Source organism: Charadrius vociferus, unplaced genomic scaffold (genome assembly GCF_000708025.1).
Source record: "Charadrius vociferus isolate BGI_N301 unplaced genomic scaffold, ASM70802v2 scaffold435, whole genome shotgun sequence".
Classification (NCBI taxonomy): Eukaryota; Metazoa; Chordata; class Aves; order Charadriiformes; family Charadriidae; genus Charadrius; species Charadrius vociferus.
In genome coordinates, this window is record NW_009648540.1 from 424,114 (window position 1) to 444,384 (window position 20,271).

General features: G+C 35.9%; 1 protein-coding gene across 1 annotated transcript in view; it reads left to right on the forward strand.

Moving 5' to 3' along the window:
• Positions 1-20,271, forward strand: part of LYST (lysosomal trafficking regulator) — a 66,201-nt gene that overhangs the window by 24,623 nt on the left and 21,307 nt on the right. The window contains exons 15-30 of the mRNA XM_009885933.1: positions 903-1,148; positions 2,773-2,946; positions 3,494-3,643; positions 4,253-4,390; positions 6,143-6,341; positions 7,616-7,747; positions 9,719-9,721; positions 10,078-10,673; positions 11,140-11,355; positions 12,273-12,442; positions 13,886-14,116; positions 15,033-15,199; positions 15,691-15,843; positions 17,312-17,503; positions 18,137-18,315; positions 19,471-19,677. Coding sequence (XP_009884235.1) covers positions 903-1,148; positions 2,773-2,946; positions 3,494-3,643; positions 4,253-4,390; positions 6,143-6,341; positions 7,616-7,747; positions 9,719-9,721; positions 10,078-10,673; positions 11,140-11,355; positions 12,273-12,442; positions 13,886-14,116; positions 15,033-15,199; positions 15,691-15,843; positions 17,312-17,503; positions 18,137-18,315; positions 19,471-19,677 — 3,153 coding nt within the window. The remainder of the gene's footprint in view (positions 1-902; positions 1,149-2,772; positions 2,947-3,493; positions 3,644-4,252; positions 4,391-6,142; positions 6,342-7,615; positions 7,748-9,718; positions 9,722-10,077; positions 10,674-11,139; positions 11,356-12,272; positions 12,443-13,885; positions 14,117-15,032; positions 15,200-15,690; positions 15,844-17,311; positions 17,504-18,136; positions 18,316-19,470; positions 19,678-20,271) is intronic.

Here is a 20,271-nt window from a genome sequence, read left to right on the forward strand (position 1 = left end):
TTCCTGCTGTATGAGTTGTTTCCGCTAGAGGGAAATTTCTGATCTTGTTCTACAGCAGCTCTGTGGCTGTAAGCAAAGGGTCATTCTATCTAGATGTGATCCTTGTAAGCAATGGAACTAAATTTTGAATAGATTAAGAAGGAATGAGTGGAATAAGTAAAAAGCCTAACAAATCAGTCATGCAACTTTTAAGCTTCTTTTGCCTTACAGAACACCAAGTAACTAGAACTATGTGCTCAGGTGATGAATTAACCTCTCCACTCTTGCACAGAATGCAAATGCCTTAAGTGTAATTATTTCTGTATTTTAGATAGCGTCCCAAATATGACCGTTTTAAATTTTCTGCGAACATGGGTTGGTTACTTTCCATAGGAGCTTTGATTTTGGTCTTTGTCTTTTCATCAGTAATGAAACTTCTTTTATGTAAAAGCTGATTAAGGGATAGACTTAAAACAAAAAATTGGAGAAAGTTTTAAAAAAATAGCAGCTAACTTTATATTTTGGACTTACCACTTTAGAAAGGGAAGGAAGCAATTTGCCCAATACCTCTATATGCTCATTTTCTTTTACATTTGTCAGTAACTTTGGTTTTATGCAAAATATTTGTAATTCTTCTTCAGGTGATGAGGGGTGTCCTTGGTGGAATTCTTTTAGTGCTTTCTTAACTTTCTGTGCTGTAGCTGTTGTGTATATTTGCAGACATTTAGGAATTCTCTTGCATGTTGCTGTGCACATGCATCCATGTGAAACTTAAGAGCATGCTAATGGTGAAGTAGAAATGAACTGCTTCAGTTGCTGCTGTTTGCTGTTAGGTGGCTTTTGTGTGTGGCTTTTTGTGGTTTGGGGGTGATTTTTTTACTACTAAACTTTCTTGAAAAAACTGAAACTTCTCTTTTTTTCAGGAGAGTCTTGCTGTTGTTTATACCACGTGTTGCCCTGGTCAGTACACCATATATGAACCTGTTATTAGACTGAAGGGTCAAGTGAAAACTGTACCTTCTCAGAGACCTTTCAGTTCAAAAGAAGTTCAGAGCAATGTATTGGACTCTCATCACCTGAAAACACTTCAACCTGTTGAATATAAAACTCTTCAGGGTATACTACATGAAATTGGAGGAACTGGTGCATTTGTTTTCCTCTTTGCTAGGGTAAGAGGGCTGGAGGGGCGTGCATGTATGTGTTCTTCCATATAAAATTTTCCTTGGATCTTGGGTAGAAAAATAACATATATTAGCTGCCTTGCTCTAGTCTGCATGTGATTTTTTTTTTTCTTAAAGAGAATTTGTGGAAAATATCTGTGGAGTAACACAGACTGCATCATGCAGGTTGTCTTAAATTGGAAACTTAGTTATAATTCTATTATGTAATGTTTTTTATAATATTGCTAGTGTGTAAAATGTGGTGTTACATTCTGATTTAGAGAAGGGGCTTCTAAATGTCAAAAGAGATTATTTTTAGGAGTGTTATAGAACTGATTGTATTTTTGGTCTCTGATTTTTAAAGGCACTTAAATTCATTGCATATCTTTAACACTTTAAACACAAGATTTTCACAATGCAAGGATGAGTAAATGTAAAACTACATAGCGTGCAGAGCTTGAATTTTATCCAATAAATATTGAGAGTTTTTTCAGATAACTGTTCAGTCATGTTCAAAGGCTTATCCTGTCTAAGAAAAATTGTCATTTCAAAAATATTAAGGCTATGAGTCTTACTACTTAACTATGACCTTTAGTTGGAAGCTACTATTTGTGCTCGGAGTCTCTGAAGTACTGCAGTTAATTCAAAATACAAATGTAGGCCTAAAACTTGTTTGTTTTGTATGCCTCTGGTAATGGTAGCATTCTGAAAGGTATGTGGAGAATAACCAATGCACATTAGACTAGAGACAGTAAGGTGTTTAGACTTCTGGTTACGAAGACATTGCTTGCTCTAATTTTAACGTTGATAGTGAAATCTGGGGAGAACATCCTTATTCATGTTATTGTATTATGTAAATTTATGCTAAGTATGTGCTACAAATCCTGCTCTAGACTCTATTTGTATCAGTAAAGCAAGCACACAATAGATCAGCTGTCAGACAATATGGGTATACATGTGTATAACTGTAAATACTGCAGAATTAATTGGTACACAGCAAGGGAGCCTATAGGAAGACTGAATTTCTGTTCATGTCGGATTTCCTTCCTGTACATTTTTAGTAAAAATACTATTTGCTCTTGAGATTCAAGAGTTGTAGGAAGCGGAGTGAAGAATGGTTCATGGTCTTTATCTATAAAATTGCTTGTCTCTTTGTGGACAGAATAAAACTTTAATGTTTGACACTTCCAAGTAGAGATAGTCCAGGCCTTCAGGAACCTTAATTTAATGCTTTCCTTAAAACGTTTTAGAAACATACTTTTCCAGGGCAAACAACAGAATTTATTCTTATAAGTGGCTTATGTATTTCATGACCTTGTGACTTGGTAGTATAGCAAGAATAAATTGGTGCCTTCTACTTAAATTTTATTTAGAACATTTTTTTTTTTCTTAAAGGGGTTCTTGTAATGGGATTTTTCTTAGCGGTTCATAAATTACCACAGTAGGAATTACCACTTCAGGTATAATATCTGAATGTACACACAGGCAAAAATGAAGGTTATGTAAACAACCTCAGAATCTTTAAAACAGATTTAATCCAGAAGTTATGATTTAAGACTGCAACAAGGTATTTTTAAAACTTTCTTCTAAATGTTTCATTTAAACTGTTTTATTAAATTTGCTTTTTCTTCAGATTGTAGAGATTAGCAGCTGTGAAGACACTCAAGCTTTAGCACTACAACTTATACTATCTTTAACAAAATACAATCAACAGAGAATACAGGAGATGGACAATTGTAATGGTTACTCTATGATTCATCGAGTGTTGATCAAACCGAAATGCATTGTTGGATTTTGCATGCTGAAGGTAGAGTGCTCTTTAAACCTGATATTTTGATCTATGTTAGCACAAATTTAGAAACTTCTCTGTGATTTTAATTCTACATTTGAAGCTGTCTTCACAAAGGCAGAACAGTGATTTAGAGCAAGTTCGGTCTAGGAGTGTTTTGTCTTGAACTAGAAACTCCGGATAGGTAAGGGGAGGAAAAGGAAGTGTTGAAAGACCCTGATTTCAGAGGAGATGGATGGGCAGGAAAAGCAACTTTGTTTCTCTGAGAGGAAAGATCTTTAAGCCTAAACTCTTAAGCAATTAATAAAAATGTCTGAGTGCACTTAAATCTTAAAAAAAAAAAAAAAAAAAATAGTATTTTGTACTGCTGTTATAAGAATGAAGCTTCTTAAATGCCTCCATTGGAGTTTCTAAACTCAGTAACTATTTTCAAAGTCGACCAGGTAGATGTATGCCTTCCCTATCAAGAGTTTGATGTCTCTTTAAAGACTTTTTTGATAAGTTGGATAAGACAACCATATTGCTTGTGCTTATGACATTCAAAAGAATTTTCCCCCTTTTTAAGACTCTCCTTGAAGGATGCTGCAGTGATGAGATTCTCTATATAAATGAAAACGGGCAATTTATGCTTGACACAGATTCTACTGCAGTTATCCAAGATGTTCAATTGTTAGAAAAGCTGCTGCTTGACTGGAAGATATGGTCTAAAGCAAAGGTAATCACTTTAATTTTAAGACTGTAAGTCTAGAAGTCAATATTTAAAAAAAAAAACTGATAAAGTATTATGAGGTCTGAAATTAATTTCTCCAGTAAGATGTCAGTAACTACTAAAATTTTCTAAAATTCATGGTCAGTTTTTCTCTGAATAGCTGGTAGTAGCATCAAGCTCCCATTATCAATGATGCAAGTAGCCTTAGCGTGTATTAAATTCTGTAATTGTAGTGTATGTAAATGACTTCTAGTTGAATGGATTAATTTTTTAGGGAAACGTAAGATTGAGGAAGACCTGCTTCCCTATGGAGTTAAACTGTTGAAAATAACCATCCAGTGTTAGTATAGCAAAGAGTATATAAACCTAATTTTAGACAAGTAATTTTTTTGTAGCTTAATCTTTAAAATATGCTTAATTTTGTATGATCATAACTTTTCTAATAGTTTCTGGTTCTGTCTAGACCATTTGCAGTCATTTAGTCGTCTTCTTAGGTGCAAAACTAGTATGACTTGGTTATGTTCCTAAACTGTTTGGGGTTTTTTTTGTTTTCTCAGCATGTAGACTCAGAAATATATTTTTGAAGCCATGTTCCTGTTTTGTTTTGTTTTTCAGCAAGGTGTTTGGGAAACCCTGTTAGCAGCTCTAGAAATCCTTATCAGAGCTAACCATCACCAACAGATGTTTAACATTAAACAGCTGTTGAAAGCTCAAGTGGTACATCACTTCCTCTTAACTTGTCAGGTTCTGCAGGTACTTCCACTCTGAAATCCTACTTTGTGCTTGGCAAACACTCAGTTTTGCTTGGGGGGTGGGGTGAGCAGGGAAAGAAATGCTATAGAAAAATCTTCTTCAGTAGACTGTTCTCTGTGCTTCCACACCCCTTTATCTTCTTCAACAGGTATTGTTGCTGTAAACTGATACGGTTCCCTGCTGGGTGCTCTATTTACTGCTGAACAGAAGGGGGCAAGAGGTTTTAACCATCTGGTACTATTTGAAAACCTAAAACCTAGGCACTAGGATACTTGCACAATCTGTACATGAGCAGGAGCTAAAACGAACTGACCCTTTTATAAAGACCTGTCTCTTACTAGTTCAAGTCTTCAAAAATATAGATACTGTGCAGGTAGCAGAAACTGTCCATCCTGTTTTCTTACCGGAGCTAATAGGGGCTCAGTCTGAGCACTCCTCAACATTTTAATCCAGCAGTAGATTCCCACACGGCATGGAGATAACTGTTCTAAAAAGTACTTAGGGAAGTGCTTCAGCTCTTTGATAGACACTTCATGATTTTGAGATGGTTGCCTGCTTATAGTACATATCTGTTCATGAAAATATGTATTGTAATCCTATTTTTCTATGCTGTATTGTCTTGCGTTCCTCTTTATTCTGAGTTTCTCACTCTAACACATGAAATGCATTTGCTTTGCCCCTCTCAATGATTTTGTTTTTTAAAATGTCTTTTAATCATTTTCATTGCTGTAAATTTTGAATTTCTTCATTTTTATGTGATATTCCCTACTTTTGGAACTTGTTAGTGGTATAGTTAACTTTTAAAATTGTATATTAATGCAAATGCATAGATACAGAACATTGTGTAGTATTTTCCCTGTCTCTTGCACATGAGGACAAACACCAATATACATTTCTACTGGGGAAAAAATTAATTTCTTAGTTTAAAAAAACTACTCAAATTGGCCGACAATGATTTGATAATTTTTTGGGAATAATGGAATGGAAGATAAAACTGTATAAACCATTCTCTTTGAAAACCTCACTTAATTTCATTTAGTCTTTTCATCCAGCAGTCTCAGTTACAGTGCTTGGGTACCAAAAAAAGGTGAAATTTAGAGAAGTTAGAAACAAGTTAATTACCATGCTCACATCACAGGGGGGTTTCGCATAAGTTTCTTGAAGTCCTGTTCTAAAAAGCATTGATCAGTTAATAGTAGTTTGTGGTGTTTGGTTTTGTTTTTTTCAAATAGCCATTGTCAAACTATATAGAATGCTTGATCAAGCATTCTATAATATTTATAACTATCAATGAAATCTCAAATGTGTACGTTCATAAAAATGGCTATTGAAGTGGAAATACAGAAAACCTGGTGTGTTACTCTTCAGAAAATTCTTAATATGTTCGAAATATTTGTATTGGAAACTATTTCAATTTCTCTACAGATATGTAATACAATGACAGTAACTACACTTTGAATAGTGATTCATGTACTAAGGCTCCAGCATTTCAAGTCAGAGTAGTATAGTATGCAAAAAATGTTAATTTTCTGAAAAGAAACTTTCATAACATCCACAATATTTTGCTTGTGCCTGAATTTTGAATGTGGTGGACTTGGGTAACATTGACTAGGCCTGTATTAAAGAATACAGGCCTTATTACGTAAGCTTTTTTCTTGTCTGTTCTTCTACTACAGCATGACCATTAAAAAAAAAAAATCTTTCAAATGAAAAATACAAATAACTTACAGTTCTACTGCTCTTCATTTCTAGGAGCATAAAGAAGGGCACCTTGCATCACTACCTCGGGAGGTTTGCAGGTCATTTGTGAAAATAATAGAAGAAGTGCTTGGATCTCCCCCAGACCTGGAATTGCTGACACTGGTCTTCAATTTCCTCTTAGCAGTTCACCCTCCCACTAATACATATGTTTGTCACAATCCTACCAACTTCTACTTTTCCCTGCACATAGGTACATATGCCACGTTTAACTAGAAATAAACTATAAGATAAAAATCTAGTCATAAATCTAGAAACACCTTTCACTCTACTAAATTACTGTTCTATGATTATATTCTGATTGCTATATTGTAACAACTATATATAAAAAAAAATGAACAGTTGTGACTCAGTAAAGTGAAAGTAGTTTACAGTACTGAGGCACATTGTACTAGACTTTGTTTGCTTGGCTTACTTGGAGAGCTTTCTTAATGTCTACAGCCATAGATTGTCTCTCTGGTGGTTATGTCTTTAACTTTCTTTAAAGTTTAATGCAGCTAAATGAATGTGTGACACTAGCTGCCTGTGTGGACACATTTGCCTGTGGGCAAACCTTAGAGAAAAACCTCTAACTTTCATGTAAATGAAGTTTCTTCAGAAGCATGTGTATATGGGTCTGTCTCCCTCTCTACTTTCTTGTTTCCTGTTGCTGAATTCCTAGAAAAATAAAAAGACATGAGGAGCATTTCCAGCAAATGATCATTGCACTGCAAGATGTCGTGGGCAGGCACCATCCGTGCATTGCAAACAAATTACTAAAAGTACCTATGAGTCTTGAGGGATGCGGATCTAGGACAGCAGCTGTCTTTTCTAGATCTGTGCTTGATAATCACTTTGGCAAAATGAGTGATATGAGCTTTAAAAATTCTTGTTCCTTTAAAAAGTGAGAAACTGTTAGATGTATAGTTCATGCTTTAATGTTAGCATTGTACAACCTTAGCCCTAACTTCCGTAAACGTGGAAAGCATCATCCATCCAAGTTTGAAATGTTTTCTCCTTTTGCAGATGCCTGCGTACCTCCGGTTTTAGTAATCAGTTTCAAAGGCAATACAGTTGTATTTATCTGTATCTGTCCTCTAATACTAATAGATGTAAAATTCTAAGTAAGAGTAGAATGTACTTTTTGATACTTTGAGCCTTATTAGATGAACCTGTTTGAGAACAGTCACCTGGTTTTGACATGGCAAGTCAGTTATTACTGCTTGTGTGCCTGCAAGGGCCATCTTTAAATATAGTTACTTTAGAACACCATAATATTTTCAGTGTTTGGAAGTAAATTTTACAGATGTATCACTAAAATGAAAAATTGTTCTCAGATGCTTTTTCTCAGATGCTCGTGAGTAGAGCACTTCTCATTAGCCTCCAGTCATCAGCCTAAAATGTAACCTGACTACTATGAGTCTAAATATATCAAGAAGGCAAACTTAAAGCTTGTATGTAACTTTTCCCCTTATCTTTTCTTTCTAGATGGCAAAATTTTTCAGGAGAAAGTTGAGTCACTTATGTATCTGAGAAATTCCAGCAGTGGTGGGAAGTCAATAGATAGTTCTGCATTTGTGATTACAACTCCAACTGGATTTACAGCTTTACCATTGGAAGGTAAAACAATGCTAGACAAACAAGCACATTAAGACACAGTTGTTTGGCAGATGACTAGAGAGCCTTAAAGTGTTACTCTCCCGCAGATATTTCTTAGAAAGCTCCCCCTGCCCCTTGGAGCTTGATGCCTGAAACAGCAGAGTAAGGAGGATTGAATTGAACATGCTACCTAAACCTGCTCTTCATTGTCAAGTTGAAACAAATTGCCACACTGATGGCTCGGGCAGTGAAGTGGACCAAATAGCTGAAGAATTTAATTTGTTAAACTGACCTGCTAGAGATGTACGAGAATGCCTTAACCAGGCAATAATTGAAATAGTGAGCCATAAACAGCTATACTATCCATGCAAAAAGGATTAAGCTGATGCTTTTCTTTGTGCATAATTGTTAACATTCATCTAAATATAGTATTAGAGTATTGGCATTTAGTTATACTGCAGGTATACTGTTCCTACATGATAGAGGATGGGAAAGTATATCTTATAAAGAACAACTTATACCTTGGATATATAAATTAAAATTGAATAGTTTTCTAGAAACAGTCTCGCTGTATAGCATGCTAAACAAGTTGACGCCTATAAAGGTAACTGCTTTAATCAGTTTTGAATTCCTTTGCCATAGATGCTGAAATAGTGTGAAGTTACTAGTTCAAGCTGGTAACTTTTTTCAGTTGGCCTGCTGTCAGTGGGGTGGGTTTTGCATCATTATTGGATGATATTTTTAATCATACTTTAGATTTGCATAGACAATCAATAAATTTAATCTGTAAAATGAAAGCTAAAACATATAATTTATGCCTAAGCCTTTATTTAAGCTCGTTGACAATGAGAAAGAGATTCTAAATAAAAATGCATAATCTAAGCAAGTTTACCAGTATATACAAAATAGGAGTGGAAACGAATTACTCTGATTTCTAACTTCATTGCTGTATATTTCAGATCATGCATGACTTAGCTGTATTCTATGTATCACCAATGTAATACCTTTTATGAATGATGTCTTATTGCTACTTTGCTTAGGGAAAGCAAATTGAATCTTCCAGCACTACTTCGGTTGAAAAGGTGTTAGTTCAAGTGTCTTTCAGTAAAAGCAGTGATATGAAGAGCAGACCACAGTACTAAATTGTGTGTGGAATTAGTCATTCTCCCATATGGATTGTATATGAAATCTTATTCTTCTAAACTTAACACTTTTTTTGTATCAATCGTACCAACTGTACCAAACTAGTACTGAACTACCAATAGGATGAAATTGTTCTCGAATAAACATTATTCACGTGTGCCAGAGGAATACTCAACATGAACTTTTAGTGAAAATAGGTGTTTGTGTTATGGTTCTGAATTTGAATTTATAAATTTAAATAAAATATTTGAAATGGTATGTTTGTTAGATAACTTGCTACCTGCGTGTGGGTTTGCAATTTGTTGCACTACCTGCTAATGTGTGTGCAGGATTGGCTGTAAGATTGGTGCAGCTGTATAGATCCTTCCCACTGTCTAAAGGCTGGCTTGGTCTGGCTATATTTGCACGTGTGTGTGTATATATATCTCACTCATAATAATAAAAAATAAATAAATTCCTGATACATCACCATTGCATTAGTACTAACTGGTGAATAGTTTTCAAAATACTTCTGAACGATCAAAGTCTCCTTTTCATAGACTAACAGAAAGCTGCTTCTACTAGTATGGTACACAGACTGCTTTCCCTCTTAAAAATATATTTTATGAAAGATGTGTAATGTGGTCTGAAAGTTCGAATGTTTCAGGTCCAAACGTGTGCTTAAAAGGAAGCCTTGTCAAATAGAATATGCTGTGATTTGTTATAGATCTGAAGTACATGTAAAGCCTTAGTACTAAATGATCAGTGAATAGTATTTCAATGTCCACTGAAACATGTTGGTAGATTGGACCTCTTACACAAGAGCTCCAGATAGAGCAACCTGCTCTATTTGACCCTGCTTCGAGCAAGGAGGTGCTCTATTGAAATCACCAGAGATGCCTTTCACCCTCAATGATTCTGTGATTCTGTATAAATTCCTGCTAAGGGTTAGTTGAGAGGTTCATAATGTAAATCCAGAAATTCAGTATATATGCAAAAGTTATTTTTCACTTTACCTTTCAGATTTGTGACTTGTTAAATATATGGCTGCATAATAGTTTACTATCTCTACTTGATTGGCCAAATCTGAGCTATGCCAGGTGTTGAATCAGTTATGCCACATAAAATTAGCTTGGGTCATCACTGTGTTTAATGTATGTGGAGCATAATTGAGAGAAAAGCTTGTTTCTGATGTAAAAGGGATGCTAAAGATGTCCTTATTTCTCTAGAGAACACTGCCAAGGCTAGCGTACAGCAGAAGATAAGCTCTCAGGCACCTAAAAGGCTTTGCAAAAGCTTGCCAGCATCTCCTACTTCCTCACCTCAAGCTCATCGAAAAAGACTAACTGAAAGAATGGGAAAGAGGGTTGATGACCTGCAGATTGTTGGCAAGCGTGACTACATTGATCTCCAGGGTAAAACTGGCTTTGTAGGAAGTTCTGAAACCATAAAGAGAGTACAAGAAGAACTCTTTCTTAGCAGTTGTGAGTCCGCAAAAACAGTTTGTGACTCAGAGTTAACGTCTGCCGAAACGTTTGAAGATATTGCAAAAGAAGAATTATCTGAAAATGCATTTGAGAGTAAAGAAGCAGATACAGACCTGAAATGTAATGAAGGTGGTGGTTCTTCAGCCGAGCCATTGCCACGTCGTCCAGACAATCTGAAAGGGCTGCCTTCATTTCAGAAGAGTCAGAGTAGTTTTGCAGGGTTGGGCTTAGCGTTTTCTGTTCATGGAGGATCATCAGCCATTGCTCGGTGGCCAAGCTTTGCTGACAAGAGTATACTTCCTGAAGACTGGGAGGGTCTTGCTTTTTCTTCATCTAATGCCAATACCCAAAAACCATCTGAAAGCCCTGATGACAGGTAAGCAGATAAAATAATAAATTAGTAATAGATCAGCTGAGATGTAATTTCGCAGTTCTTGATCTTGATTACTATTTTACAAAAATTGGAGACCTGAAAATTAAGGGAATGATTTCAATGGCTGTCAAACCAATTCATTAAGCTTTTAGTCTATAGAATTGCATTGCTTCAATTTTTGCATTATTTACATTGCAAACTTTAAAAATGAAGAATTTTGTAATCTACAGTAGGGTTGGGAACTAGCTAGCTCACAAAAAAATCTCAAGCAAGTAGTTCTGGTCAGATTATCCTTTTTGCTATCTGCCATCCAAAACTAAGTGTTAATGAAGAGTGGTAATAGGAGTATTGGAGAAATGTTTGCCAGATTTATTCCTCCTGCCCCCTGAGAGTAGCTAACAACTGCATTTTTTTAATATTTGCTTTTGTAGACAACAAATTATGGTAAAATATATTCCTCTGTTTTCAGATGTACAGAAGACTATCTTGTGCTTATCTGTTGTGGATTATATGACCTCTTGCGTGGAGTTCTCCTAATCCTACCAGATATCATGCTAGAAGATGTGATGGACAAACTTATCCAACCTGATTATCTTATAGTTCTTGTGAACCACCCATCTCCTCTCATACAACAAGGAGTCATTAAAGTAGGCCTATATAAAATGCTTTCAGCTAAAAAGTTGTGAGCTAGTATAGTTAACATGTTGGAAACATGTAGTTTCATTAATATTTTTTATTTTGCTTTCTTCAGTTCTCTAGGTTTACTTCTGAGTTTTAAGCTATGTTTCCACACTCACAGATTATTAAAGAAAAAAAACAACAAAAACCCCAAAACAAAACCACAACACAAACATAGAATCTTTCAATAGATAAATATAGTCTATGATCTAAGCCAGAGGCTTTAAGAGCATATGACAGTGTTACTGATGTAAATGGAAGCAACAATGCAGAAAGCTAGTGACCTTCTCTTCAACTTAAACACATGATGCACTATGTTAAATTAAGGTGCAAGCTAAGTTTTGACTTCTAACACAGTTGACTTTCAGTTTTTCTGGGGAGTCATCCACACATTTGTGGCCTGAACATGGGATTGAGGCTTCAGAATATTTTCAGAGACTTTTGTAGTGTTGACAAGGCCAGTGTTCCTGGATGATAGCATTACGTAGATGAAAAACTTTGACTACATTTGTATTTTAATTTGAAGAATAAGATTATATGGCTTTATTGGCAAAATCATCCAAAAAGTTGTGCTTGCACTTGCATACACACTAAAGTGCAGGATTTAACAACTACAAAAAATTTGAATGTATTTGTGTATGCATTCTGCAACTGTTACGTGTGTGATCTCATCTCCCCAAAACTTCACTAAAAACCTAATAGTCTTCAGATTAAAAGGATTAAGTCAGCTATTGATTCTAACAGGGGCAGTGTAGATTGATGTTTTTAATTTGGAATTTCAAAAATTTTTATTTCAAACTGTTCAAATCACAGATAAGAACATAACTTTCAACAGAATTATAGTAAACATTTAAATCTTACATCATAATTGTGCATTTCTTTTTAGTTGTTGGATGCATATTTCAACAGAGCAAGGAGGGAGCAGAAGGAGAAATTCTTAAAGAATCGTGGCTTCTCCTTGCTAGCCAACCAGCTGTACCTTCACCAGGGGACTCAGGAAGTTGTAGAGTGCTTTTTGGAAATGCTCTTTGGCCGCTCTGTTGGCTTGGATGAAGAGTAAGTAATGCTTTGCTTTTCCATCCTGTAATTAAATATTTGAACTAAAAGCAGCACACTTTGGAGGCAAGGATTCTAATTCCTATTCTCTTCCTACTAGACAACAATCATGGAAAAAAAAAAGTTCCTTCAAAACTGTTTTGAAATGTTTTGCTGGTAGCTTTAACATTTAAATGTGTTGAGTTTATGACTATTGTATGGCACTTAAGCTGTTTGTGACCAGCTTCATCTGATGGGTGCTGTCAACTGGGATCTTCCAAACCCTCAGCCCTTCTGAGGGCCTTGGAGGCCTTTGCACTTCAAATGTCCTGTAATCAGTTTAACTCGTCCTGTTCCTTTTGTTCCTACATGAAACTCTGATTTATATCCTTATAAGTCTTTAGTCATCACTAGACTTCTGGTGAAGTCTACTCTACTGGTAGGTGGTTAAGGAAAAAGCTTGTTGCCACAGCTGCTTCCTTGGCTTGGCCCTGAGTTTAAATCCCTATTTCCTTGAACCAAAGAGCCACCTAATATTGACAGGAAAGGAGATTGCCTTTAAGCAGACAATTATCTAAGTAAATGGTGTTTTTTTAGAATTAGTCTGACAACTTATGATCACACAGGGAGAACATGCATCTAAGTAAAGTCAGCAGTGCAAAAATCTTGCAATAAGCTCCTTCTTGGTTGCTGCCTATGCAGGATTTGTAGCCAAATTACTTCTGCCTGTTGGCCTGATCTTCACCCCATGCCCCCACCCCCCCTCCCCCCCCAAAAAATAGTCCTGTTTAATTGTAAGACTTAAACCTGTCTGCTTAACTAGCCCCAAAGCAGAGAACTGCTAATTCCTTGGGATTGATTATGGGGCTGGCAAGGTAATTCTAATGTCTCGGGTTTCTAGGATTTTGTATAATAGTCCTGTCATGGGCTGATAACCTTAGAATAGCAATCCAGTTTCTTCATGCACAAGTAATACAAGGTTGAAGCACTGTTCTGAATTCTGTAGTCACAATAAGCCAGAAGTTGCCAAACTTTCATTAAACTTCAGCAGTAATGGATAGAAGATATCAAACCTGCTGTCAGTCAGTATATTATTATATTGATGCCAACCTGTGTCCAGTTTCTTGATAGTGTCTGTACCAGTTGTAATACTTCTTACTGGAAAGATGATGCATCATATTTTCCTACACTGATGAAAACTCCTCTGTTTTAATGAAATCTATATTGTAGACAGTTGGTCGTTAGCTGAAGCTTCAGGTATACTTTTCCTTGTGGCTCTGAAGTGTTTATTTTGCTCTTATTTCATCTAGTAGACAGGCATTGTTACTGCAATGAAATGTGGGAAATTGCCATCTACATCTTTGCCAAAATACTGGCATAGATTGGTATTCCAGTTGCATATACTAGTTGCGTAGACCAGGTTGCTATTTTAAGGATGTCACTCACTTATATTTATTTTAATAGATTTGATCTGGAAGATGTCAAGAATGTTGGACTCTTTCAAAAATGGTGTGTTATTCCTGTTCTGGGTCTTATAGAGAACTCTCTGTACGATAATGTTCTGCTGCATAACTGCTTTTGTCTCCTGCTGCAAATCATAAATTCCTGCTCAAAAGTTGCAGACCTACTGCTTGATAACGGTTTGCTCTACGTGTTGTGTAATACGCTGGCTGCTCTCAATGGACTAGAAACAAAGTGAGTATTGTATCAGTTGCTATAAAATAGTCCAGACAGAACCTTAAATCTAGCAAAAATTACTGTATTGTATTTGGTCTGCTTCCTAAAATGACCAGAGAGCTTGTATAAAAATAACACTGGTTTGGAGGTTTTCAGCTTTAAATATACCTGTAAGTGAAAGTTAGTGTTTAGATGTTCAGTTCAAACAATGGAATATAAAATGTTCTTTCTATACCTTAAGCTTTCAAGTGAAATGACATTTTAAAATGCAAGTTTGTCACACTGTGTGCACTTTGGATGCTTTTCCTAATAAAACTCACCTGAACAGTAAGGTAAAGGTCCAGGAGATGGTAGCATTCTACTGCATCTATAGCCAATGTTAAAATTCAAGCAAAGTCTCTCCTGTGTTGCCTGTGATTTTAATATTTGAGTTTTTGAGTAATTTAAATGGCTTAATCGGTTACAAACATTCTGTACTTTTAAGAAAGGTTATACAGTGAAGGAAGGAGAAGTGGGGTTTTGGTAATTTCATTAATCTGTATCCCGAAGAGCTAGATGGATTTCCTTTTTTACCCCAGTATAGTTTTAGTTCTGCATGGTTACAAATTCAGATATTATCCTGAATTTTTTTGAGAAATACAGGATTTCTGACCTGTTCTTTAACTTAAAAATCTGATAATAATACATCATTGCTTTTCCAATAAAACTTTGTTACAATTTATTGTTAGAATGTCTCAAAGATTTTGCAGGTTTCCAAACTGCCGAAGTTAACACTGCAGAGGTGTCTTTGATTAGTTTTCTGCCTTCAGCAGTAATATTTTTATGTGAAGTACAACATAGAATTAGGTAGCACTATTAGAATATAATGGGTCTTGTTATGGGTTACAATCTACTAGAATTGTCATGTTTCTGGTAACTACAACTTTGTTTGCAGCATTCCCTTGAATGACTACAAGTTACTTGCATGCGATATACAACAGCTGCTGGTAGCAGTTGCAATTCATGCCTGCAGCTCCTCAGGTTCTCAATATTTTCGTGTTATTGAAGACCTCATTGTGCTGCTGGGTCATCTTCAAAATAGTAAAAATGCAAGGATGCAAAGTAAGTTATCTGCTTATTCTTGGGGTCACGGGACTGGAGAAGTAAATCCTTTCCCCGTTGATTTTTGTTTAAATTAATATTCCTACTGAGGGAGAGGGGGGAGTTTTCTGGTGATGGATCTTTTTTTCTCTTCTAAGTGGTTCTTAAAGTAGTAGTTTTCCTCAGGAGCCTGCCTTGTGGTAAAGAATTGTGTACTGCTAATCTGAACAAACAGTGACTGTAAAAGTTCATTAAGGGTATTTAAATGGAAGTGTTCTATACAGTATCATGTAGCTTATTTCAGGGTAATCAAATTCAATGGCTTTTCCACGAGAACTCACTTGTGTACTGTCTGTATCTGTAGAATAGTGAGATGACTCTGTGTGACTCAGTGGAATCAAGAGTTCTACAGCTCTTGACGCATTTTGCGTTTTTACTTTTTACAAACATCCAGTAAAAAATCCTGAAGATGTGTAAAGAATGTCATGTGTCCTTTGTATGCCTCTCTCTAGATATGGCAGTTGTTCTGCAGTTAAGAGTTCTTCAAGCAGCTATTGAATTAATAAAAACTACAGCAAACCAAGATGCTCAGGAGCAGGCCGGTTCAGTCCCATCACCATCTGCACCACAACGTGCAATGTTTCAAAAGCGTAAAGGCATTGCTGGTGAGTAGCAAAAGCGTAGTACTCTTGTGTTTTCTCCTGCCTGTACTTACAAACTGTAATTTCAGTGATACAACAAATGAGTCCTGTTGCTTTGCTTTTTCTGTGGATTGGCTTTGTAAGTCAATATGTGTATTTTTAGAGTAGTGTAGCCTGTACCCATTTTGAACTTGTGGGGTTTTTTTGTATTAGGAGGAGGGAGGGGGGAACAAAACCAAAACATTGGTGACCTTATTATCACTGCAGTGTCTAAAGCCAGATTTTACCTTTTTGGGGGATTCTCTTCAATTCACAAGGTGCTTAGTAAAGATACTTTTAAAGTAGTTCATAGTTGTTTTAATAGCCAACTTCACAGTAAGGAAATACCAAAATAAAGTTAGTTCCCGTAACTTTAACGCAGCTGTGGTGTGGGGATTGCATTGTTGCACAAGTTTTAATTAGTGATCATTCTGAAGGAAATACCTGGCACTCCAAACTTGCTTTTGAGAATACGAGATTCCTAGATTCCACTGTGGTTGTGCCTGTAAATCCTTTATGCAGTTCCCGGTTTAGCAATAATACTTTCTCTGTACTTGATAGGTTGTGAATCGTTCTGTAGGGGTTTTGGTGTCTTCTGCCTGCAAACTGATTTTGTATATCTCTCATAAGTGAAGCTGTATTTAAGACTTTGTAGAAGCTATAACTTAAAAACCTGGCATTTATTTGAGTTTTCTTAAAAAAGAAAAAAAAAACCAAACAAAAACACAACAAAAAAACCCTCAAAACAAACCACTGCTATTACCTGTTTATTACAGGAATGTTTCACTTATATGGTCAGCTTTTGAGGCCCCTCTCCATCAGCCTAGTTAACACAGTGAAAATCTTTTTTTATTAAGAGAATCTGGTAAGGCACTAAAGATAAATTAAAAAAAAGTTATTTCTGAAAGAAGCCAGTACAGTCAAGGCCCAAGTACAGAATATTTTAAGGAATATTCTTATAAGTTAGAAATAGTACTTCTATCAAAATTTGCAGCGATAGGTATCATACAAAATGTGTTTGTTTATAAGCTATTAATATAACTGACTCCTCATTTGTGCTGATAACACTACTTTTTGATATGCAATATTTTTTGTTGTATCATCGATTTATTTTTTTTTAATCCTTATCCTAATTCTACAGTAAGAACAGGAATAAAAGTAACTTCTTAGAATCTGCTTTACACAAAAACGTTAGTTGTACAATAAATCAGATCCTGAGACTAACTCATTTCATGATATCACTTCTTGAATTTTATGTATTTATTTTCAAATAGAAAAGCTTTTAAAGGAGACAGACAAACACCTAAATGACACTTGTGTTCCCTTCAATGTTAATGTATTTCAAATGTTTTGTTTCCTTAAATGATGTGAACTCTTTGGATGAAAGCAGTTGCTGAGTGATTAATTTTTTGTGCATTTTAGTAGGATGCTATTAATGCTTCTCTACTTAAAGGCTCCAGAAAGTTTTCACTTGCTCAGTCTGATGCTCTGCTGATGAAAATGCGTTCGCTAGCGAGTGAGGAATTCAACATGATGATGCAGCGGAGAATGAGCCAAGAAAATCCTGTCCAAGCCACTGAGACTGAGTTTGTACAAAGGTTACAGAGGCTGACTGTTCTAGCTGTGAACAGACTCATTTATTTAGGTGGGGTTTCTTTTTGTTTGTTTCCGTTTTGACAGAGTTACTGTAGTGCTATAGTGAAAAATGGGTTCTTGCTTTTCGAGTGTTGAAGTGTTTGAGAGGAAAGTAATGCCATTGACACTAGTTTAATGGATTTAACCATAAAATATTCTCTCAGTGATTTGACTCAGTGTTATGTAACTGACAATCTGGATACAGTTTTTATCTGAATGAACTGAACAAGTTATTTTAATTCTGCGTCAGTCTATTCATGTGTTAACTGCCTGAATTATTACCTGAAGATTTAACTCTGCCAAAGGGAGCATCTGCTCTCTTAAAATGCATCAGTTTGTGTGTTTCTGTGAAATGGCTACATTTATTAGCAAGACTTGATGACTTTGGGCGCTAGTTCAAATTTCACAGAAGCAAGAGAGTTTAGCATGTGGGACAAATAATTGAATGGCTCTGATTAACTAAATGCTGAATAAGTTGGTTCACAAGGGAATTGAAATAAGGAATAGTTTTTAGTATTTAAAATTTTAAAAAGTATGGTAAGTATAGTAGTAAAGGCAATATCTGATTTAATGCCAACTAAAGGATCATAGTATTTTCTTGCTTGAGATGGTACTGATCAATGTGTGCCTCTTAAATTTTAAGCATCTGATGAAGAGTGCCTTGATGTATTGGGTATAACAGAAACAACAAGTCAAAGCAGACTTTCAGCATCCCAGCTGGAAGTTCCTGAGGAGGAAAGCCAGCAAGAACTGCCGAACAGAACAAATCCTTTTCTTAAAGAAATATTCAAAATGTTGGCGGAAGGAATCAAAGTATCCATTGTAAGTAATTATGTGTTGTCCACATTAAAGTATATTTCATAAGGTTCCTTTATTAGGAACTTCTTATGCATAAAGTCTTCTGTCCATAAATGCTTTCCTTAATATTTGCTCTCTCAGTTCAGCTGTGGCATTAAAAACTTGGTTCAGCTTCCCACTTACTCTGCAGTTGTAAAATAATAAATGCATCTGCTCTGATTTTTACCTTAACATTTAGCAAAACTTGGCTTCTTGAACAAGCATGCATAGGCTAAATAGACTTCTCTGTAGGCCACAATTTTGCTTTGCCTCTTAAACCGCAACATTTGTTTGCTGGAGCCGATAAAACAAGATCTGCTGTGCATCCACAGGTGATGGAGAGTTTCTGAGCAAGTTGTGTCTATAATATATTTTAGACTTGGTGATGTAATTGGGGAGAAAGGGGAACTTTTTTCCCCCAATTGTTGCCAAAGGGCTGAAAGTTTTCTTTTCTAGCATACAGGTAGTAGCTTGTCAACCTTTCCAAGGTGGTAGGTTTCATTTGGGTAATTTGAAATGATTATTGGAAAACTTACTGCTTCTTGCCTCTTTATTTCTCTTGGGTCGTCTTCATAAAAAGTAGCTCAACTCAATTTTCTTTCTAGCTCTGGAAAATTAAGTTTGTTCTGTTATCTTTCCATCATGCCATACGTGTAGTACTCTTCAAAAATTACAGGTTTATTCTTGTGAGCACAAGCACCTCTGCAATGCATGTTGTCTAATCTTTTGAGGTAATCTGTTCAGAAACCAGTGATTAATGTAGAAGGGCTATTCATTAAAATAAGCAAACAAAAAAAATTTGGGGCTTTTTTAAACCCTCTACATCACAACTTTAACTTTTTGGATTGGTGTATAGTCCCTCTAACTGAATATCCAGTTTAGTTAGGAGTTGTGTTCCTAATATTAGCAAATTGAGAGAAAAATGCTTATCTTATGATAATGAACAAACCCTTCTTTCATTTTTAGAAGAGCACCTTTTATCCTGTAATAATAATATTCAGTAAACTAAAATTAAACACTATTTTGGTAGAGAAATCTTTGTCTCACATTTCGATCATATTAACTGTGTTTGTTTTGTGAAAAACTTGGTAAAAGGAAGCCCTAACCCTGTAATATTAAAAAATTCTCTCTTTTACTTAGGGTACCAGCAGAATGAATGCACCGAAGCAGCAGTGGAAGAGAATCCTCTTGTCATGTAAAGACACGTTCCGTACACAACTTGGGAGGCTTCTTGTGCACAACTTGTCTCCGGCAAGGTCACTGCAAGAGAGAAAGCAGGCTTTGGCGATGGTGCATGAAGTAAACAGTCAAGAGATTATGCGTGACTGTCTTAGCCCAACTTTGCAAGTAAGCTTGAGAGAAGTTTGAACAGAAGCTGAACAGTTTCTCCCTGCTTTTCTGCGTTTGTCAGGAAAAAGCTTCTTGATTGCACTCTTAGTGCAAACTTGAGAGAAAGCATTTCTTAGAGCCATGATCAGGAATCAGGTAGGAATGTTGCTGTCGGAGATCTTCAGGAGCTGCAAGAATGAACTAAATGGTGTAAGACACGCCACAGTTTGAGTCGCTTTATACTAAGGAGAGAAAGTACTTATTAGATGAACCTATGACACTTCTTTATTTCTGCTCACATATACATTATTCAATTAAATTAACACTTCTACCAGTAAGAAAAGAGCTGATATTTTAGCAATGGCTTCTTTGGGGGAGTGTCATGTTGAGTGCATTTATGGCCTGTATCTGCTTAACTTCATTATTTGTCAGCTCTGATTTGGTTAATCAAACCAGGTGTGCAATATTAGGAGTCTCTGGTGCATATTTCCTGAAGTATAAACAAGGCTGCAGGAGCTGAGTATTTGGAAAAGAAACTTAGCTTTCCTGTAAGCCATCTGAAAAGTCACAAGATGCTGGGGGAAGTTTTATCATGTGAAGGATTAAAATCAG